Source organism: Crocodylus siamensis, chromosome 14 (assembly GCF_052110815.1).
Source record: "Crocodylus siamensis isolate JL-2025a chromosome 14, ASM5211081v1, whole genome shotgun sequence".
In the NCBI taxonomy this organism is placed as follows: Eukaryota; Metazoa; Chordata; order Crocodylia; family Crocodylidae; genus Crocodylus; species Crocodylus siamensis.
This window is the reverse complement of record NC_143408.1, coordinates 14,898,116-14,921,312: the sequence shown is the minus strand read 5'-3', so window position 1 is coordinate 14,921,312 and position 23,197 is coordinate 14,898,116. Positions and strand designations below refer to the sequence as shown.

General features: G+C 50.2%; 1 protein-coding gene across 1 annotated transcript in view; it reads right to left on the bottom strand.

The window, feature by feature from the left end:
- Positions 1–14,722: 14,722 nt before the first annotated feature.
- VSIG10L2 (V-set and immunoglobulin domain containing 10 like 2) overlaps positions 14,723–23,197 on the bottom strand; it is a 45,986-nt gene continuing 37,511 nt past the window's right edge. Inside the window, exons 9-11 of the mRNA XM_090027926.1 lie at positions 21,506–21,628; positions 20,473–20,606; positions 14,723–14,860 (exon numbers count right to left, since the gene is read on the bottom strand). Of these exons, the coding sequence (XP_089884052.1) occupies positions 14,723–14,860; positions 20,473–20,606; positions 21,506–21,628 (395 nt within the window). The remainder of the gene's footprint in view (positions 14,861–20,472; positions 20,607–21,505; positions 21,629–23,197) is intronic.

The window sequence follows — 23,197 nt, the reverse complement described above, 5'->3', positions numbered from 1 at the left end:
ATAATTTCATGGTCACTGTCACCCAGGTTACCCTCAATGTTCAAGCCACATACAAGATCATCTTCCTTGGCCAAAGCCAAGTCTAGGAGAGCATTACCTCTGGTTGGCCCTTGTACTTCCTGGGTCAGGAAGAGCTCCTCGATCACAGTCAGGAAACTGCATGAAGGATCTGACGTAGCCAAATGTTCCTCCCGGTCTATGTCCGGGTAATTGAAGTCATCCATGACTACCAAGTCCCTTGAATGCATGGCCTCTGTCAGTTCTCAAGAAGACTCTAGATCCAGCCCTCCCCTTGGTTCGGTGTCCTGTAGTAAATGCCCACAGTTAGGTTTCTCCCCCCTTGCCCCTCCCCCCCATAGCTTGACCCAGAGGGTTACAAGCTACTTGTCTTTGGAGTCAATGTCAGCCTCCAAAGAGGTGTACTGCTCTCGCACACAGAGAGCTACTCCTCTGCCTTTTTCCCCCGCTCGGTCCGTTCTGTGCAGGGTATAGCCCTCTACAGCCACGCTCCAGTCATGCGAGGAGTCCCACCAGGTCTCCGTGATCCCTACCAGATCGTATTGCCCACTAGAGAGCAGGAGGGCTGGCTCCTTCTGCTTGTTCCCCATGCTCCTGGTATTGGTGTACAGGCAGCTGAGGTCCCCCAGCTGACACTCTCAATTTCCTGAGACGCTGTGGGAGAACGGTTTGGTTAGCATTTTCAGGAACATTTGTTTGTGTCCTCCACAAAGGAGCTTTCCTGTGTGCCAGTCCCCAGGCATGCTGCACTTGGAGTTTCCCTGTTCCTCAGCAAAGTCAGTGTAAAACCCTGTCCAGTAGATCAGCCATCCTGGCTGAGAACAGGGCCTTACCTCTCCATGTGATAGGAATGCCATCTCGTCCTAGGAGTCCTCTCTCTCTGAAGCACATGCTGTGGTCGAGGGAAACTGAGCCCCTCACGGTAACACCACCGTCTGTTAATCTCTTCCACACAGCCTTCCCTCCTGGGTCCATGGCCTGCAACTGGGAGCACAGAAGACAAAACTACTTGAGTCCCTAGTCCCTTGAGCCTGGCCCCCAGAGCCGTATAGTCACTTACGACCCAGTCCAGGTTACCACTGGCTATGTCCTTTGTGCCCACATGGATGAGGAGGGGTAATAGTCGGAGGGATGGATGAGCCTGGGGATCCTCTCCGCAACATCTTGGATGCAGGCCCAGGGAGACAGCAGACCTCTCAGGCTAAGGGGTGCTTCCATACCCCTCAGGAGAGAGTCCCCCACCACCTCCACCCGGCATCTCCTAGCGGGGGGGATACTTACCTCCTGAATAGGTACCTCCTCCTCTGGTGTCTCTGTTGGAGTCTCCTCATGCATAGTGCGGTGAGCATGCCTGTTACGCAGAGCCAGGGGAGGAGTGGTCCTAGCTCTGCATGCTCTGGATGAAGCTGTCTTCAAGATGATAGCTGTCTTCAAATACTTGAAAAGCTGCCATAAAGAAGGGGGAAAGCAGCTTTTCTCTCTTGCTTCAGAGAGGAGGATACGGACCAATGGCTGGAAGCTGCAGCCAAGTAAATTTATATTGGATATCTGGAAAAACTTTTTTACTGTGAGAATAGTGAAGCAGTGCAATGTTCATTGGAGTCTGGGCAAGTTGTGGACTCTGCATCACTGGAGGTGTTCAAGAAGAGGTTGGACAGCCACTGGTCAGGGATGATCTAGGTGCAGCTATGCCGATGTTCTCCCATAGGTATTTCCCGTCCTTCTGGGCCTTGCTGGTTGTCCCACACCCGCTTTCTGATGCATGTGTCAGGGTGTTTTTAAGCCTCCCATAGAGGCATTGGGTATTGGCTACAGGCAAAGCAGGGGACTTTGACAGGGTGGGGGGTGCCAGTGCTCCTTTTGGAATCACAGCCACTGGTTCTTGGCTACAGAGTCTTGCCCCTCCACTCGGGGACAGACCTGTTACCATATGTGAGCCCGTATTTGAGGTCAAGAAGGAATTTTAGCTCATGGTCAGATATTAGTATGGACTTGGGGGGGGGGTTGCCTTCCTCTGTAACGGTGGGCGTAGCAGAGCACACAACAGGATCGTTTTTATTTACCATTGCTCATGATGTGCTGGTGCTTTGTGAATGTACAAAACAGGATTTCTAAACCAGTGGTGCTCAACCTTTTTTGATTCAAGTCACCCTCTGTTAGATCTGAGACACCCATCAGAGTTCCCCACTAAACCTTATGCCATAACGCCATCTCCACATAGCACAAGTTCTTTAGGATGGGGGTTTCTACTTTCTATCCTGCTTCTGATCCATCAAGAAGTCTCAGAGGAGAGCATTTAAAATCTGTTTTGTTTTCTTTACTTCAGATATTGCAAGAATATCAAGTCGGGTCTTCTGGGGGAGGGAGGGGGTGTCTCTTGCAGCATATGTGCACTGTGAGGTAGCATAGCTGGCATGCCTTAATCAAAAAAAGGGTGGCTTACTTATTTTGTAACAGACACCCTTTCTCCCAAGTGTGCATTAAGCTTAACAAAAAAAGTGTTTTAAAGAGTTTAAATAAAAGTCATTTCCTTTCCCAGTTGCTCCTGTTCACTTTTGTAGCTTTTGGGTGGCATTATTTCACTAGTCCTCCAGTCACCATAGGCTTCCAGGCCCGTAAAGCCAAAAGAAATACTAATCTGTTTATTTTACATGTACCTTCCAGACCATCTTTATCAGTTTGAAAGAAGCTAAACCAGACACAGGCTCGCTCATTTGTTAATTTGCAGGTCATGTTTAAGCATATTAAAACAGCCCAAGGAATTTCCTCCTAGGCTGCTTGCCAATAATCTTAAATGCTTACAATTAATCTATCACTGTAAGCCAAACTTGTTATGACAAACCAGGTTATGTGATGAGGCAACATTTTTATTATTTAAGACTACAATGAAAACAGCATATACCAAAATGATGCCTAATTAATAGGCACTGACAAATAAGGCATGGGATAGAGAGGCCTCAAATTTGTAACAGCCCCAAGTTTAGTCCTCTAAAATATTGACTTTTCTTTATGGAGAAAGGTCACATTATCATATCAAGTTAATAAGGAGCTGTTCTTAAAAAGTCTGCAGGGAGAAGCTGAAGGAAAGTTTACATCAACGGGGGAAAGGATTGCAACCAGTGAGTCACAAGACTGGCTCTAAATATATACCCACGCTACAACCGCTTCCATTCATGTAAGATTCCAGATGTTCACATCGAATGTTTGGCTAAGGAATGTATGGCAATAAGAAGGATGGTAATGACGATGCATGTGGGAAACGTAAGGTTAAACTGGAAATCTTAGGGGTCTTCTACAGGATTGTCAGGAGCAAATACCTGGGAGACAAGGTTTCAGGATTTCTTGAAGTTAGACAAAAAAACCTGCTCATTTGTAAGATCAAATGGGCTTGCTTTGCTAACTCACCTTTCCCTGGATAGACTAATTAAAAGTGCATATATTCTGCTGCTAGGATTTGCATGATTTTGGTGGCAGGAGTCCATATCTTCTATATCCATTGGCTCTACTTGCCTGGGGAGAACACCCTCCTTCAAGCTGAATGTTTTTATAAACTAGATGCCATGGATGAAGAACACTGCTCTGAAACAATCTGATAAATCATTTAATGTAGAGCTCTTAATCTCCTAAGTCTTTAGATTTATGGTGTTTCAACATGATTCTCTGCTGGACCACTTCAGAAGGACCTGCTGTAGTCTAATGCCACACACCCTGCCTCAGACTTTGCACTGAATTCATTCCATTCATTCAGGTTGATGCCATTCAGGTATTCACAGGCTTGTCGCATGTCTCCTTAGCTGTGATCTAGCCAAAATATACCTGTTAATCTCTCAGAGAATTGTCCTACCCTGGGCTCTGATTTGTGGTCTCACATGACTGCTTTGCCTGCCCAGATCTTCCTAGCAGCTGGTGGTCTGAACAGTACAATATCTGTACTCATTGCTGCAGAAGGACCCGTTGCAAATTATTAACTTCTTAGTGATGCTATCATCTCGTCCCCCCCCCCCACCATCCAGCTGTTCTGGAAGGTATTAGACTGATTCCAACACCAGTCCCATGGGAGAATTCGGAAACTTCTCTCCCTTGCTCAACACGCTACTTCATGTGATTCAGCTAGTTTCCAGTTTAAGCTAACCAGCCATTTGAGTGAGCGAGAATGCTTTTCTATTGAGGGCTGCTTCGACACTGTGCAGCCCCTGCCACTACAGCTGTGCTGGCACAGATCTGCCTGGAATGCATCATAGTGGAGGGGTTTTCTGACTACCCTGGCCCTGCCACCTCCCAAACAACAGAGGCTGAGCCAACAAAAGCCCTCTTCTGTCATAGCTGCATCCACTCAAGGCATTTGCCAGCAGAGCTACGACAGCAATCAGGTGTGATCTTTTCACATAGCTGTACTAGCAAAGCTCTACCATGCAGCCCTGGCCTAAAACACTGGATTGGGAGCTGGGGATTGCAGGGAGGTTAAGGAACAGGTTTTCTAAACAGCGTGGCTCCACAGCTGCCAGCCTCACAAGGCCCAGCAGCAGAACCCGGCCCAGTCCATAGTGGCAACTTCAAGTGCAACAGAATGGCTGCCTTCCACGTGAAGAATAGTGTCCCTTGAGGTCCTGGCCCTTTTTCCTCACGTGATTAAATTTCAACGCGTGAGGGGAACCACGGACAAGGCTGGCACTGAAATGGGGGTTGCCTGGGACTCCCATTGGGCACTGCAAGGAGATGGTACCAGACTGTTTGGGTGCTCAACACTTGCCCCCTTTATCTTCCGCCTTCTTTCCAGGCTTTTCATAGGTCTGCTTTAATTCAACTCCAAATCTGTTCCTGAGCCAGGCTTGGGCCATGTGAGACCGCTGTTGCCAGTGGAAAGCTGTGATGAGAAGCGATGTTTCATCAAAAAGTTTAGTAAATATTGAGCTAATTCCTTTTAGGATACAGACTGGTGTAACAGATGCACTTGCTTTCAAAGGATCTCTGTGACATGTGCACAAGCTGTAGCAGTACAAGTACAGTAAAACCATTCCCGCTCTAACTCTACTCCTCCAGGCCGATTGCTGTCCTGTATCTTTACAGGCTCATGCAGATGTAACCCTTGCAGCATAGCAGGTGACACTCGCTCCTTCCCTTATAAAGCAGCTAAACTGGATATTTGTCTACCCCTACAGGCTCTGAGATGTAGTCCTTGCCCCCACGTTTCCCACCACCCTGCCTTATGCTTTGACCTCTGCTCCAGAGCAGACCGCACTGAGAAGTCCCATCTTGTCTGTTTCCTTCACCCGGAGCCAAAGCCTCTATCCTCCATTCTTGAACATTGTGTATTGGATGATCTGAAATTAAAGTCCAAAGGATGAAACTTCGATGTGGGGGCTGCTGCAGAGCTAAACAACTTTCATCTACTAAGTCGGGTAGTCTCAGGTACCCAGAGCACTCTCACTAGAAGCTGGATGAGAGTAAAGCTTGCTCTCCCCTTAGGTATCACTGATGGACCTACGTCAGCAGATGCATCTGTTCAGTATTGGGAATGAAGCAGGAGCTACTTTATTAGGTAAGGGGGAGCAACCACTCAGGAGTGGGTATCACTTGCTACTCTGCGAGACTTACATCTGCATGAGCCTGTAGAGATTCAAGACAGCACAATCGCCCTGGAGGAGTAGGGTTAGAGTGGGGATCCCATTCCATCCCACGCCATGTGACTGGACTAGACAGTCCTCTTTGGAGTGCTTGTCCATATGCTCGTCCTCGCTGTGTTTGTGTGCAGAGACGCATCCCAGAGAACGTGGCTCGCTGGTAAGTAACTCCTCATTTACCACCTGGAGCAAAGCAGGTAGTGATGCAGCATCTGCTAAAATTAGACATTTTCTAATCAATGATCTTAGATCATTCATACCCAAGAATTGGAAAGAAACTAGCTGAGGAGCCATCTGAATCATGAACATTAATGTTTAACAAACCTTGGGACAGTTCAAAAGGCTGGAGGACTGCCTGCACAGTTCCAATATTTGAGGAAGGTGGCCTAAGGAAGGATAAACCAGCCAGCCCATCACTGATCGAGGAAAAAATGAGCAAGGGGTTATTTGGGACTCTAGAATAAAATAAAGGCTAAATGCAATGCCAGCCCGTGATGGCTTTGTGGAAGACAAGTCTTGTCAATAAATCATTTGACAAGACTGCAGATCTAGTTGATAAAGGTGACTGTTGATACAGTACACTTGGATTTCTCCATAGCATTTGACCTAGTATCGTGTGTTAATTTGATTAAGAAAACATGCAGTGGAGAGACGAAGGAAGGCAGGCACACAGCAGATGGTTTAAGAACTGACGAGGCTCGTGTAGTTGTTAATGGGTCAAGACATCATCTGGTGGGTTCCCCAGGGCTTAGCTCTCAGTGCAAAACTATTACATGTTTTTATCAACAATCTTGATGATACAAGATCCTTGCAGATGACACAAAGGTGGTTTTATTGGTAACTAAGGAAGACATGTTGCTCTTACAGTGTGCTTTGAGCCACTGAGTCAAACGGCCACAATCCAACAAAATGCATTTTAACACTGCTCTAATTAAAGCACCACCACATCTCGTGTATCAGTGCCCCAGTGTCCCCCACTTCAAAATGGCAGTGAGGGCACTTGAACTAAAGTTTATTCAACAAGCATTAGTTAAAGCACCCCGGCTGCCATTTTGAAGCTCAGGGATGCTGATACATGACATGCAGAGGCTGGCTGGAGCATAGCAATTACAATGCTCCAGCAGACTTAATTAATTGAGTCTGCTCTGACATGCTGTATTGGACAATGTATTGGAGCAGCCTCACAGCACATGTACAGGCACCCTCCAATGTGTGGTACTAAATAAATATGCATTAGGCTGCCCTAATGTGCAGTAGCCCAAGCACATGTTTTTTTAGTGACACTTAATACACAGTAGCCTATTTTGCTGCGCATTAGTGTACTAGCACAGTTTGTTATGCACCCCTTTAAGGCATAGTAAAATAGGCTTCTGTGTATTAAAGCACCCACTGAGTCAGTCTGAAGGGTGTAAAAAGATGCATCAGGGAGTAGGGAGGTAAATTTTGTTTTGGTGCATAACCTTAGCTATGTCCAGTCCTGGTACCCACACTCCCACAAAGTTGTGGAAGTACAGGACAAAACTCAGAGGAGTCACCAGATCAACCCAGGAAAACATTTATTTTAATGTGAAGTCTGAGGAGTTCAGCCTGACCAGTTTATCACAGAGTTTATCACAGAGCAAGCTGAGGAGTGACTTGATCCTTTTTTATTTATGTTGGAGCCAGAGCCTGCTTGCAGCTGGGGGGGCAAGCTGCCAGTGAGCCAAGTGGCCCCTGAGCTTTGGGGAGCCCCAGTCCTTCCCTCTGCAGCAGCGGCACCCCCCAGGGCTGCTAGCAGGTTGGAGGCAGCACCTGGCCCAATCCAACTCTTTCCTGAGCCCGCACAGGGAGCAGCACACGGCGGGCTTCCAGCAGGTGAGCTTGGGACACAGTGGGATTAGGCCAGGTGCTGCCTGTGAGCTGGGGCAGCACCTGGCCTGCTAGCAGCCTGCCTGGGTGGCCACAGGGGATGCTGCCACCATGGAGGGAAGGACCAGGGCCCCCAGCAGCTCAGGGGCAGCTCAGCCTACTGGCAGCTCACCCTGTTGGGGGAGAAAGATCACTATTTTAAACCAAATTAGAAAGCCGGCCCAAACAGCTGCGTCCTCTTGGATCTCTCCCCAGAAAGATATGGTGGGTCTTTGCCCCGTCCATATCTATCACTGGTTTTAATTAATAATCACTAAGAGAACTGCTAAAGGTATATGAATAAAACGGTGTATTAATTAACACACTTTGGAACCAGCAGTAAAGATAACCGCAAGTAGAAACACGCACAGTGACAATTCTACAAATCTGAACTTTGTCAGATACCAGGGAGATGCAAAGAAAGATTTGTTTAATGAAAGCCCTGCCAGTGTTTGGCTCTGTCTCCCCTTTGACCCAGTACCCGCAGCCTACCTACTTCTGTGTGGGTTACTGGTCACTTACAGGGACTCAGGACAGTGGTAGCCAGTATCCAGTCCCACCTAGGAGGGGTGATACTTCCACCGGCATCAGGGGAGCCGCTACTATAGACACCAATGAACTAATGGTAACTTTTAAATTAGATACAGGGGCACAGGTCAGTGTAATACCAGAATACATTATTCAAAAAATGAAAACTAAACCTGTGTACTATGAGAATAAGAAGTGAGACTTAGAGCATATAATGGGAACATGATTGCAACCAAGGGTGTTTGTGCAGTGCGTGTTAGACATGTGGAGAAACCATCCCGCAGTCTGCCTCACTGCTGCAGGCAGACAGCCCCTCCTCTGTTTCATTTACCACTGAGCCTATGTGACTGGGTGGTGGAAATTCCAGAGGGAGGGGGCAGCTCGCTCCTTCTTTGTCCTGACTGCCCACCAAACAGCCAGGTCACCTCACCGGGTGACACTGACATGTTTTAAAAGCATCCAGTGGACCTGCTTCTGGGTGGAACTTAGTGATGAGGTCACAACAAGTTATAAAAAGGGACCACCCTATCTGGGGGGAGGGGAGGAGGAGCAGAACCAAGTGGAGGCCTCCAGAACGAGCTCAGGCAGGCTTTGGATATGTAAATGAGTAACTTACCTGACATTTACCTAGTATGTGTATGGCTATGTATTTTAGACCCATATTCAAAGGGTCCGCAAACCCCTTCTGTTTTGCTCAAGGCGTTTTTCTCTAAAGTCTCTTTGCTCTATATCTACTTCATTCCCTCTTGCCCTGAACAATAAAAGGCTACCTGCATTGCAGTAAGCTGGCTGTGGATTCCTGTGGGAAGAGGGGCCAGATAGCTGCTATAGCTCCCTTGGCTTGGTTAGCTAAGGTGGGCATGGCTTTTCACTTTCCTCCTGTACTGGAGGCTGCTTGTGAATGCTTCAAGCTAATAGAAGCACCCCAAAATCCCACAGTGGGTTAACCACCCTCCAGGTCCACAGGGTCTGTGTACCCCGGGCAGCACAGAGCCCTAACAAAGACCAGATCCAGGGTGGTGGCAGCGTTTACCTCAGGCTTGCGAGTGGGCTCCAGGAAGGGGGTCAGTTGGATGTAGGCACCCAAGGGGAGATGCGTGAAGCATGGTTTTTGGTTGGGTGCGGTGACGTGGATGGCTCAGCACAGGAACACCCCCTACTGGCCCACCACAAGACACATGGGTAATATAGTAAAAATTCAGTTTGTAACAGTCCCAGGAAAGCTAGTGCCAATTATTGGGTTGAAAACATGTAAAACTCTAGGTTTGATTAAGAAAATGGATGCCATTGAAGAACTAGAAAGCAAAAACTCAGAAGAGGTTTATGATGTTTCAAAGCACAGGGAAACTGTTTACTGAGTACAAAATAGAATTAAGAGAACCAAATGCTCCCACCATACATGCCCCAATAAATGTTCCCCTTGTACTTAGGGAGAAACTGAAAGAGGAATTGGATAGATTCATTAACATGGACATAATAGAAAAAGTAGAGCAACTGATGTCTTTGGTTCATTGGTTCAAGGTCATAATAGAAAAAAAAGCTGGATTCTTGAGACTGTGTCTGGATCTGAAGCAAATGAACAGGTGCATCAAAAGGGAGAATTTTTCCGTTCCCACCAGGGAACAGGTTTTTGGCCACATAGCAGAAGCTAAATATTTCTCCACTTTGGATGCCTTTTCTGGGTTTTGGCAAGTTCCCCTAAAAAAGAATAGCACTAAATTATGTACCTTCAATATGTCTTTCAGAAGGTATTGCTTTCGTGGGCTTTCTTTTGGACTGTGTTCTGCATCTGAAGTATTTCACAGAAAGGTGCAACAAATTTTTGAAGGTCTTGATGGTTTATATTGATGATGTACTTGTTTGGGGAAATACTATGGAAGAACATGACTTGAAGCTAAGAAAGGTACTAGAAAGAGCTTGCAGAGCAGTTTTGAAACTGAATAAACAAAAATGCAAATTCAGGGTCAAAGAAATAACATACACTCGGGTCTCTCTTCACGTGAGGGTTGCATTCCAAAAAGACTTTGCAAAAAGTCAATTCGCATAAAGCAAATCCATTATTACGTGCAATTAATAGGGATATATACCAGCCTCGCTCTACTGCCCCCACAAACCACAACACGTTCAATCAGTAATCACACGATACAATAACTGCTGTGTGGAGAGGCTCTGAGCTCGGCACTACACACAGGGGGTGCATCGCCAGGGCAGTGTGGGATGGGCTGGAGAAGCACCCGTGTAGGGAAGCAGGGAGGCTGCTCGTCACTCCTGGCTTTGCCCTGCTTCCCTTCCCCGGGTGCTTCTCCAGCCTGGCAGGCACGACCCAGCATGGCTGGGAACAGCAGGGCTGGGTGGAGAGGCTATAAGCTCCCTGCTGGACTGGGTTGTACCCGCTAGGCTGCAGAGGCCCTGGGGGTAGGGAAGCAGGGAACAGCGGGGCTGCAAGGAGAAGGTGCTCGCCCCACGTTGCAAGCAGCAGCCCATGCAGCGGGCACTTCACCAAGTCAGTGTGGAGAGAGTACCTTCTCTGTACAGCCCCACTGCTCCCTGCCCCTCCATGGCCCAGCAAGCATGACCCAGTGCAGAAGGAGAGGAGCCAAGCTGGACCCAGGACTGGGGCCAGGGCCCACTGCGCCCATGATCTGCCCCTTCCTTTTGGAAGTGTGAGCAGCAGCGAGGAGCCAGCCCTCCCCCTCCCTCGCTGAGCCGCCAGAGGCTCCGTCCTGCTCCCTGCTGGGGCCCTGCAGCTGCACATCGTGGCCCCAGACCCCAAGCACCCCCAGCTGCACAGCAGCCCCAGCCCTGCCCAGCTCCCTCCCTACAGGGGCTTCAATCCCCCTCTTCCCCCTACTTACCTGTCGGAGCTGCCCTCAAGGCTACCTGGGGCCACGTGCATGTACTGTACATGCGCATGGCACGCCCCATGTCACCGCCTTTCTTCTGCTTCCTCCCAGCTCCCTGCAGGATGAAACTCTGCCAGCCTGCAGGGAGCTCATTGCTGACGGACCTTGCATAAGATCGTATTTTTCTCAAACAAAGTGAATTTCTGGTATGAATAAGGTAGATGAATATAAATACATTTGCATAAAGAGAGGCCCGAGTGTATTTGGGACAAAAGCTCTCTGAGATAGGTGTGCAAGTCGATCCTGCAAGGGTTAAAGCCTTTAAAAACATGCCACCCCCTGACAGATAAGGAAGGAGTGCAAAAATGATCAATGAATGATCAGTTTTGTAGGGAAATATCTACCTAACTTAGCAGATTTGAGATTCCTGTCACAGATAAAATTTGGGCACTAATTGCAGAACCTACTGCTCAGGACACCAGATTGCAAAAAGCGATAACAGTTATTTGTGCTGGTTGGCCTGGAAAACATATAACTAGCCCCTACTCTCAGGTCAAGGAAGAGTGTCAGTACTAGATGGCATTTTGTTCAAAGGCTCATGACTTGTTGTTCCAGCAGTGCTAAAGAAAGACACATTAAACAAGATTCATGAGGGGCATCTCGGCCTTGAAAAATGCAAAAAGAGAGCAAGGAGTGCTTTATATTGGCCCAACATAAATAATGACATAGAAGATGCTGTAAAGGCTTGTACAGTGTGCCTAAAGTACAGCTCAGCACAAAGGAAAGAGCCCGTAGCTCCGTGGTATCAAGTGGGCATTGACTTATTCATGCATGTAGGAAAAATTATGTATTTGTGCTGAATTATTACTCTCACTATCCTGAAACTGCATTGCTCGAAAGCGCAACAGCATACTACAACATAACTCACATCAGTTTGATTTTTGCTAGACATGGCATTCCACAAATTGTGAGAACAGACAACGGACCTCAGTTGAAGTATTTTGAGTTTAAAGAGTTTGCAAACAAATTTGGATTTTGTGACAACACGGCAAGTCCAAATTACCCACAATCCAATGATCTAGTGGAAAATGGAGTACATATAGTGTAGAAATTGTGGAAAAAAGCTCTAGATTCACACACCAATGTTTACCTGTCAGTCTTAAATTACAGAGCAACACCCATGAAACATGGATTGTCCCCAGCAGAAATGCTGTTTAACAGGAAACTCAGAACCATGCTACCAAATCTTGTGAATGATGCTCATCAGAATGAAAAGCAAGATGTGAAAACATTACAAAAATTTTACAGACTCAAAACAAAAATGGTACTAGGACAGGGGTTCCACAACTGCACAACAAAGGCATGGTGCTTATTTCAGATGGACGAACGTGGAAACAAAAAGCACTAGTTTCCCATCACTTAGCTCCCAGATCCTATAAAGTAGTCACACTGGAAGGACAGGTGTTAAGAAGGAACAGATGACACTTGCAGCTTGTAAAGGGGAGAAAAGAAGCAGCATCGCGAGCTTCACCAGAGGAAGCAGAGCTACCATCAAAGCAACAAGAAGTGACAGAGGAGATTGACAATGACACAGAAGCAGAGACATCTGAACAAGGAAACCAACCAAGAACTGAACCAATAAGCACTGAGAATGCAGAGAAACTGAGACAGTCATTAGAGTGAAAAAGCCAACACAAAGACTAACAGTGACCTGTTTAAATGTGCTGTAATGATGGGTTGAACTAAATTGCCCATGTTAGTATTATATGAGGATATGTCATATGCAAAGAGGGAAGAGTGTTGTGTGTAAGCTGTTACTTTTCCGGGGGATTGCAGGAGGGAACAGCAGAATGGGAGGCAAGGTACTTACTGCTTTCTGAAGAAAACAAGCTTTATCATTCTATAAGCTTAACTTTGTGGTCTTTTGTGAACAACACAATGCACATGGGTATCTAAGTGTCAGAAATACTGCTTACACACAGAGTAAATGTCTATTCCTATCCATGTGGCCTGTGTGTGTGGGCAGCTATGTATGAATGCCGACTGGGTATATGTGCTGGGGAATAGCAAGAGCTCCCGTCTTTTCCTGGCCAGAGAGGAGAGTGACTAGGAGTTGTCCTGTGGCATGGCGGTTACAGTGCTGTGCTGGGAAGTTAGAGACACCCAGGTTCATGCTCCCACCCTTGGCAAGGAGAACCTAGACCCCAGCCAGGATCTCCAGCTTCACAGGTGAATGCCCTAGAGGTATTAGGGGAAAAAAGATGGAGATGTGCAGTAGGGGTGTGCGAAGCTTCGGGTCCTGATTCAAGTTGGAGGAGATTTGGCCCAATTCAGTGGCTGGATCTCCAAATGGAATCAGGGGACGAATTGAAAGGTCCAAATTGATTCAAAGCTCTCCGAATTGATTCGGAAAAGATTTGGAGAGCTTTGGAGATTCAGGCAGTCCCCACTCGCTGCAGTAGGGAACTGGACCTAGACTCTGAGCTGGTAAGTGGGGGGGGGGGGGCTGGAGGAGGAGAGAGGACCATGGGGGGGACCCCTGCCCCATCCCCTGCCTGCTCCCCCAGCCCTCCCAACCCCTGCCTGCTCTCCCAGCCCCCAACCTCCATGGCTGCTCCGCCCACACCAGCTCCTGGTGCTTTAAGAAAAAGCCCCCACTCACTGGCTGCTGCCCCACACTGCATGGGGAGCTCTGCGACAAACCCCTGATTCCCGCCCCCCTTCCTAACCTCCCCATGGCTACGTCAACTGTCCCAGCCCCGGCCTTTTAAGAACCCCCGCCCCAAAATACCCAAACTCACCAGCTCCTGCAGCGACCTCGGGGCTTCTGGGGGCACGTGTAGAGCATCCCATGCAGTGTGGGGCAGTGGGGGGGCAGCAGGGATTGCCCCCCGCTGGGCAGGAGCTGGTGAGTGGAGGCTTTTTTTTTTTCAAAGAGCTGGGAGCTGGGGCGGGCGGGGGATGGGGCCCATATGATTCAGAGTTTCGGCTAATTTGGCAGCAGCCAAATCTCCAAATCAGATTCAGCCGAATTGATTTGGGACAGTGATTTGAATCACCGTCCCCTGAATCAACTAAATCCAAATCTGAGTCTAAAGCAAATACTAGCTGCTTCACACAGGCCTAATGTGCAGCCCTTTCTTGTCCCTGAGTCTAGGCGCAGCAGCCATGAATTTTGACTGACTCCATTTTGGGGCATTTAAAACCACTACATGTCCAGAAGGGGCCTGTGTGTCTGCATTTTCACATGCAGTCCTCCATACATGCAGGCTCCATGACCGGGAACAGAACGCCAACCTGTACGTACATGGCATTTTTGGCACATGGACAACATGGCACAAATGCCCTGCAGACAACCAAATCTGAACACTTAGCCAGCCATGAGGGGAAAATAATGTTACCCTTGTGTCTGCTTTGTTCGTATTAAATCTTTATTTACTAATTTCTCAGTCCGTGGCACTGAGACTTTCCGCAAAAAAGGGAAGTCTGGTCACCAGTCCTGAAATTGTAAAGGGGAAAGCCAAGTGTGCATGAATTAGTCACTTTGCTGCCTTCTGGTGGATAACTAACAGGCAGGGCCCCTTCTCTTGGGGTCCCTGCCCACAGATCCAGGCTGTTGTCTGTTTTGGGTAAATACCCTAGTGACCAGCTCTATGCATGGGCTCTCCACGCTGGGAGGTGGGGAAGGGCTCAATGCTCTCTACTCCCACTGGAAAGCTTTAGAGCCAGAAAACAGTACATTGCTCCATGGCAGAGGGACGCTGTTCCCCAGCCCAGTCCCCACGTGATGATGGAGCTCTCAGCTTTGGTCAGGGTCTTGTTTGCTCACAGGGCTCCTTGTTCCAGCTGCTTATTGAGTCTTTTATCAGGCTGTGCTTGTTCACGGAAGCTGAGGGAGGCCCCAGAGTCCTCGGCAGATGAGCCAAGCAGGGTGCTGTGGGGCAGCTGGTTCCCACAGCGCGTCTGTAGGAGACAATGAAAGGAATGTCTCCTAGAGCACGGTAGCTGCTGGAGTCCCATGCTCAGTGGCCAGTGGATTAGGAGCATTAGGAATTACCGGGATGCAGTCAGCAGCACTGTTTGCATCCCCCCTCAGCCTCTGTCTCCAACCTTTCAAACAAAGAGCTGAACAAACAGCATCATCAACCCAGCCACTCCCCTTGCTGGTTTGTCAGGAGGATGCAGTCCCAGCCTCCCCTCTGTGCCCACACAAGCCAGGCTCTAATTAACCTGAGAACTGCATAGCTCTGCTGGCTGATGGGCACGGGCATCTCCAGCTGAGTTTGCAGAATGACCGGAGGAAGGAGAGCGGTTAGTGGCAGGGCCTGGAGCTGCTTCCCCAACATGGTGTGGAGCTGAGCTGCTGTGTGGTGGGACAGAGCAACACTGGGAGGAGTTTATTGGTCATCGAGTGCTAAATGAAAGACATGTGTGGTGTCAGATGGGTTGGAGCCTTCTTGGAAGGTAACTGCAGACACCCCGCAATTGGGACTCAAAACCCAGCCCCTGCAGCCTCCAGGAGCCTTGCTCTTGGCCTGAGCTGTTCACAAGGATGCAGGTGCAGACCCATTCCCACTCCCCACCTCTAGCCCAGAGGGACTGCCCCCCATTTAGGGGCCTGAGCCAACCAAGGTTGGACAAAATATAGAAGTGTAAAACTGACAGGGGCCTCCTGGGCCAATTGCTAATGCAAGGAACCCCCAGTGTTGCCCCTCCAAACCTCCCAGACAACCTCAAGGCTCAGCACTTGAAACACCAGGAGCACCCTCACGCCTTCCAGGGAGCTGAGGGCACTGCCATTGTGCCAACAGGGAAGTTGTTGGCTCAGAGATGCTCAGAAGATCCTAGGAAGAGGACCATACCCAGGCTTCAGAGAAAAATGAAACCCCCGCAGTCACTGTCAATCTGATCTAGAGAGAAAATTCCTCCCTGAACCTAAATTTGGTGATTGGACTGACCCTGAGTGGAAGTACTTGGAGTTTTCTAAGTACCAGCAGAAGCACTGGTGCACCATGGTCGAAATCCCCACCTAAGCAGTGACCAACATCCCAATATTTCAGAGCAAAGCATAAAATGAAAATAAAACAACCAACAGAAGTCAACTTCGTTCACAAGGGGGAAAAAATCCTTCCTTGTCACTACAAGCAACCAGCAAATGCTCTGAAGCATGAGACCACCACCTATGACACTAGAAAACCTTTACCACGTAGCATCTTTACACCTCAGATGGAGATATATGACTGCACAAATCATACATAGGGATTGTTGAGCCAGAACTTTGTTTGATCACAATTTCCCTTCATTAAAATTGTCTAGTTCGTTCTTGAAGTGATTCGAGTTCTTTGTCCCTACCACTTGGTTTCATAGTTTCATAGTAGTTAGGGGTCAGAAGGGACCTAAATAGATCATCTAGTTTGTCCCCCCGCCACTGGCTGGAGCACACACTGGGATCACATGACCCCAGACAGGTGCTCATCCAACCTCTTTCTGAATTTACCCAAGGTAGGAGCGAGGACCACTTCCCTAGGAAGCTGGTTCCAGATCCTGGCCACCCTAACAGTGAAATAGTGCCTCCTAATCTCTAACCTGAACCTGAGCTTCTGGCCATAGTTCCTCATCACCCCAGGTGCTGCTGCGGGGAATAGGACCTTTCCTATTTGCTGCTGATCTCCCCTAACAAGTTTGTAGGCAGCCACCAAATCCCCCCTCAGCCTCCGCTTGCTGAGGCTGAACAGGTCCCTCAGCCTCTCCTCATAGGGCCTGCCCTGTTGCCCTCCAACCAAGTGGGTGGCCCTGCTCTGAACCCCCACAAGGCAGGCCACATCTTTCTTAAAGTGTGGTGCCCAGAACTGCATTCAGTACTCCCACTGAGGCCGGACCATTGAGGCGTAGAGGGGGAGTATCACCTCTCTGGACCGGCTTGAGATGCATCTTTGGATGCACAAGGTGCGGTTGGCTTTGCTGGCTGTGGTCTGGCACTGGCGACTCATGTTCAGGAGTCAATAATGGAAGATCATTGTTTGGAAGATCATTCCAGATTTCACTGCTCTGGTAAGAAGAAGTCATCTAATTTACAATCTAAACTTATTCATAACCACTTTGTAGCCATTTGATCTCAATTTATCTTTGATTAATTATGTCTCCTCTATTGATCTTGTCTTAAAGAAGGATACTATAGTAGTATGAAATGATTTTCCTCTGACAAATCCCTGTGGTTTTGTCCCATGTTCTAGTTTTTTTCCACATCTTTGACTCTTTTTCTTTCAGTAGATTCACTTTGCACTGAAGAACCTGAGCTAGTCCCTGTTATTCACTGTGCTACAGTATTGGATACCTTTTCATTCCTGCATGGGTTTTAAACGCCTTTGAGTTAACCTTCAGGCATACTGGATACCGGCCGTGCTGGCTGTGGGTGGTCGCTGCCCCTAGCCCTGTCTGGTGAACACACAAGTATTTCTCACACAAACACTCCTTAGAGACATGGGTCCTGTGGAGACTGACAGCTGGGATGAGCAGCTGGCCTGTAACTGCTTCTCAGAGCTTTAGATTGGCCACCCTTCAATGGGGATAACAGTGCCCGCCTTGGTAAATGGCATGAAATAGCACACTTGGCGGCAGCAACCCCTTCCAGGAGTCCTCCACTACTGTACCCACCATGCAGGTCTCTAGCTGGAAGATCCCAGCATGGCGAGGGCTTGGCAGGCTGCAGGCAGCCCCCTGGGACATCCCTCCCTGGCTCAGCAGCTGGGTGGTGGAGGACTGTACTGGGTGGTGGAGGACAGTTAACAAACACAAAGCAAGTGGCTCTCTGGCAGTGCCACAGAAGGTTATTGTCTTCCCCCTCCAGCTCCAGCCTGAGTGACCCAGGCTGTGATAGCACTGACAGCACTAGGGCTTGGGACAAGTGGTGGTTAGGAAAGGAGCAGGGAGCTGGTGAGCTTCCTGCTGTACTACCTTGCAAGGCTGAGAGCCATATTTAGCTGTGTTAGTCTGAAGTTAAGTAAGGCTAGGGACAAACTGAAAAGGCTTGAGCCTGAAATGATTCAACCTTTGCAGGTTAGTCTAACTTGGCTAGGCTGAACCGGTTTCCAACCAAACAGACATTCTCTCGGGACCGAGGAAATTCAGGCACATGCCTGCAGTGGCTCAGGCTGGAAGCTGGAGGGGAGGGAGGCACTAGAGCAGCCCTCCCTTCCCTTGCAGAGCTGAGCTGAGTGGGCTGTGGCCAGGCCCCGCAGGGCTCTGACTATGGAGGGGTGTAAACCCCCAGCCTGCCTGCAGTCCCAGGCTTTTCCTGGCTTGCTGTTCAAGGGGAGTGTTGCCAGACCCGAGTCCCCTGCTAGCACTCTGAGGCAAGGGGAGGGGGGGGTGCTGTGCGCACATCTGTTGATGATACGGAGCTTTTCAATCTCCCTCTCTGCTTCTGTATCCTGTCTGCAGCAAACTGACAGGCAAGCAAGCCTCCCTCAGGCCCTCCAGCTATACTAATATGTATTGCAGGTCCCTCCACTCTCACATTTGGCTCCTCCCTGCTGGAGAAGGAAGTGCTGCTTCTTCTACTTGCATTTCCCCATAGAAATGTCAACATTGCCCAGATATGCCGAACTGGGCCTGGGTAGGGTACAGGAGAAGGGGCTGCTGCCTTTCTCCAAAGTGTTCCTTACACATCAGAGTTAAATAAAAATTAAGTGAAAATCAGAGCCAGCTCCCTAGAGGAGAAGGCAGAGGCAGCTATTTTGTGTCCCCTAGACTCCTACGGCAAAAAGCAAAAGCACATGGCAGGAACTGAGGGAAAGGGGTTATGTAACATGAGACCCCAGAATGGGAAATCAGCTCTGCCCTTTGAGGAAGAAAGGACTCCCGAGATGTCTGCAGAGGTAATAAGGACAGCTCTGCAGACACAGGGAGCAGATTTCCAAGTGCTCAGCTTTAGGTTAGTGGTTGGTTTTGTGAACATACACAGGTTGTTCCCTACATCCCCACATGCCCAGATAGGCCTAGTGTGCTGATGTCCATCCCACCCTGGCTCTGTCAAGCATGGAGGGATGGACCATACCATACACTGGAAGGTGTGTTTTCAAAAATAAAATCCTTGCCCTGTGTGCAATATGTGGCTGAGTTTGGGGCATGCTCCTTCCACCTTCTCAGCCCTATCTTCCCTGCTCTGTGTTGGAAAGATTTGTGAATCAAGATTTTAACAGGTTCCACTCAGCTTCCCTTAAGCATGTGACAGCCTGTAGGGCCTAAAGGGTGGGAGGTGTCTGCAGAATCTCAAGGGCTTTTACACAGTGCTGGTGTGGTTCTCTGCCACCCTGGTCACCACGAAGCCCGGATGCTTGCCCACGTGGTCCCTCCTCTGATCTGTTCAGAGCACTAGACTGCAGAGCAAGGAATTGGAGTAGGAAGCAGCTGCCAGAGTACAGACTTGCCACTGGTGCCAAACGGTGCTTGTCTCTGTAAGTACAGGGGCTGGAATGCACCCTGGCTCTAGCTGATAGGCCCCGCTCTTTTGCCCAGTGAAGCCCCATGTTGCCCCAGAGGTTCAGTCTGCATGTCCACACGGCAGCTTCCCATCATCACTCGGGAGCCTGCAGAGGGGAGCAGGTGTTTTCCAAACGCTCTGCGCAGGACCTGGGGTGGGCACTGTAGTGCTCTGCACAGTGAGCTGAGCCATGCAGCTGGCTTGCCAGGAAGGTGCTGCCCTGCTGATCAGAGGGGAGAAGAGTGTCTTGCAGTGTCTGTCCAGCGGTTTCCCCATGCGTTGAGCTCCACCTCTGCGCTCTGCTTTGGTTCCCATCTGTGGTGTGTCCCAGGCAGGGCCAGCATCTCCCTCAGATGGGGCTGTTTTACCCTCCTCCCCCTGCAGCAGCCAAGTTATCCCAGTCCTGCTCTCAGGTCCTCCCAGCTCCCCTTCCCCGCATCTGACTGCAGGCCACCTTCCAGGAGGTGTTGCTGGGCAGGCCTGGCAGGGTTCCCACCAGGGTTCACGATGTAGCGGTCACGGTGATTGTAACATCAACTGGGGGGTCCTCGGCAGCGACTTCTGGAGCTGAAGGAGCCTCCTGTGTCATGGCAGGTGGTGCTGAACTGCCCTCTGCAAAAAACAGGAACACACATGCTCAGGGAGTCACTTGAGGAGCAGACTGCTGCATCTCCAGGGGCTTTGGTGAGGTGTGAAGCTAGCAGGCATCGCTATATACCCTATTGCCCTCCTATAGCAGCCCAGGTGCTCTGCTAGCCTGTGGCTAGACCATGCATTGCATCCAGGCACAAGCACCTTTAACCTCCTGCTCCAGGGCCCAAATCAGCCCCTTTCCTGGGGCTAAGGTTATTCCATAACTGGTCCCTGCTTTGGGGTCTCCTGTCCCATCTGATCTTGGCTCCTCAGGGAGGTGGGGCACTAGACTTGCGCTGCTACCTCCGTGCAAAGGACTCAAAGTCTCCCTGCGTACCATTTGCAGCTCTCCGGGTAGCAGGAGGATCCAGACATGGATACGTGTGAAAGGCAGGCTCCTCCCCACACAGCCCTGTCTCCAAACAGGTCAGCATCACTCACACGTGTGCTCCCCCGTTACCTGCTGATGCCTCTGCCACAGGGGCAGCAGAGGCTGCTGTGCCGCTGAGCCCCTCGCCTCCTCTGTCTTCCATGCCTGATGCAGTCTCAGCGTCTTCTGGTGTGCTGATGTGCTCACGTACCTCCAGGCCAGCCCTGGAGAGCAGTGGATCATATGCAGCTATTGGAACAACCTCTCCCAGGGCTCCAGCCTTGCAAGAGGAGGGCTCTGGGGCAGGGGAGGAACCACCAGGGAGCTGGACCCCGGCAGGATCTTGAAGGCAGGGAGGGGCTGAGTGGGAGCAAGGGCATGAGCGCAGTGGGGAAGGGGGCGATGAGGCAGAGGGGCTGCAGTAGGAGAAGGGGCTGTATGGGGTGGGGAAGGAAGAGACATGTGGGGGGAGGCCTGGAAGGGAGAGGGGCACAGTGAGGGTGGGCACAGCTGTGAGGGGTGCGGGGGTGGCAGGGTGGGGGCTGTCTGTGCCACTTACATTCGGAGGAGCATGTCGTGCAGCCCTGGGGAATAACATAGGGAAAGAAGCTGTTGGTCACAACAGACCCCTGGCCATATACCCCTCCCTGGTCACACTAGAGTCCTGCCTGGCCCGGGGTCAAAGCTTCCATGGAAGTGAGGGCACAATCCTTTGAAGCCATGGCTAGTGGCCATGCCTCCCTGTCCTGGGGCATGAAAGCCTTGACACCTCTCTTTGGCCATGTGATGGGGAAGTTTACTTACTTCCTCGGCCCCTGCACTTGGCTCTGTGTCATGGGAGCAGAAGCCCTCTGCCTTTTTACCTTCGCTTGGCTTCCTGTCCATTCAAATTCTGGTCAGCCTCAAGGTCTAATTTCCTTGTAATGTGGCCTTGGGACACCGTGGCTAGTGGCCCAGTCCAGCTGCACGGCTTAGATACTATGTTCCCTGTCCTAGCCCCATGCCCTCCGCTGCACTTGCCCTCCCTGACCCATCGCTCTCTGCCCACAAGCAGGCCCCACAGGATGGCTGCCAGGGCCCCTCACCCAGCTGCAGGGGGTCCCCAGCCAAGCCCACCACTCACTTGGGTTGTTCGCGCGGTTCCGGATGAGGTACTGAAACACCAGAAGAGAGAGCACTGTCGCCACTATCATCCCTGCCACCGCGGCCCCAATCACGGCAGGGTAGGCATTGAAAGGTGGATCAGCTGGAAGAGAGTAGGCTAGCGTTCAGCATAGTGCAGCCGGTGCTGAGGGAGGTCCGTGTGCCAGAAGCCCGTGCGAGCGGGGAGGGTGGCAGAGCTGCAGTTTAACTGCCCAGCTGTGGGCCATGACACAGGCTGTACAGCTCCCTGCTGCAAATGGCTTCAGCCTCAGATGCCTCAGGCCAGCTAAAGGGGTTGGTTGTACACATGGGTGTAGTGCTCTCACTGAGCTCCTGTTCCACCTCAGCGTGCAGCACTGTCCAGGCTTTGCTATGCTGCACAGTGTCAGGGGAAGCAATGTCCTTCCCGAACAAGGACCTCTCAGCACATCACCAGTAGGAATTAACCCTCACAACCCCTCCATGCAGGAAATGGTATAATCTCCTCCTCAGCCTGAAGCACACAGGCAAAGAGACTTGCCAAAGGCCATTTAGTGAGTCAGTGGCAAAGCACAGAACCCAGGCGTCAAGCCCGCCCTAGACCTGTGCTTCAACCACTGGAGTGAAGCTAGTCCTCCTACTGAGGCCATTTGTCAGAGGTCACAGCCACTCCAACATGGAAGAGATTCTGGGCCTGTATTTCTTTCTGCGGGAGCTCGGATGCATAAAGAGCACCCCAACATTGAAAGTGGGCATTTCGTTCGAATTGCTAGGTCACTCCTCATGCCAGCTGGGGTCACTGTGGGCTCTTGCCCCATTCTTTGATTAAAACCCAATGCAACAGGTTGGATCTGTGCAAAGATAATTCAGTGCATGACACTCACTCCTTCTCCCTGAGGGCTGCAGGCAAGTTAGTGCTGGGCTATTTTACGAGCTGGGGAAGAAATAGAACCTGGGTGTCCTGACTCCCAGCCCATCTGCCTCTCTGCAGTGCCACCTGCCCACAGGGCCCGCTGGCTGAAGGATAAGGGTATCAGTGGCAGGAGTGACGCCACTGGACTGGCAGACATAGTGGTGGCAGTGCAGGGCAAGCTGCCCCTCTATCTCCTGCCACCAGGAGAGTAATCATCAGCTGCTTTCCCTTTCTATCTCAGACTCAGGCGAGCAGCCACCACACCCAGCACCTGCCAAAGGAGAGAGTGTTTAGTTTTCACTGTAGCTCGTGTCTCTTCAAACAAGAGCCATCTCTGATGGCATGGTTGGTCCTGCAGAGCACTCAAACCTCCCCCAGCTCGTCCAACTCCTGTTAACACGAGGAAGTGGCCAGATCACACTGAAACACTGGGTTCAGTCTGCACAGCTAGGTGGTCAGGAGAAGTCCTCTTGAAGGCATTTGTAGACTGCTCCCAGGTCTAGTGCTGCGGCAGGACACAGTGGTGGCTCAGGCCCTTCTCTGCACTCAAAGCCGTGGTTCTCTTGCCCTGGAGCACCCTGGGCAGCCTTGTACAGATGACTGGATCTTCCCGTGACCCCACCTCCTGCTGCTCTGCCCTGCTCTGCTCAGACTGGGGAGCCTCGGAGGCAGGACTGTCCTGCACTGTGCATACTGAGCATCTCAGAGGCACTGCGTCCCCCCCCCGCTGTGACAATCCCTCTGCAAGAGAATTACTGAGATTTTAAATAAACTCTCTTC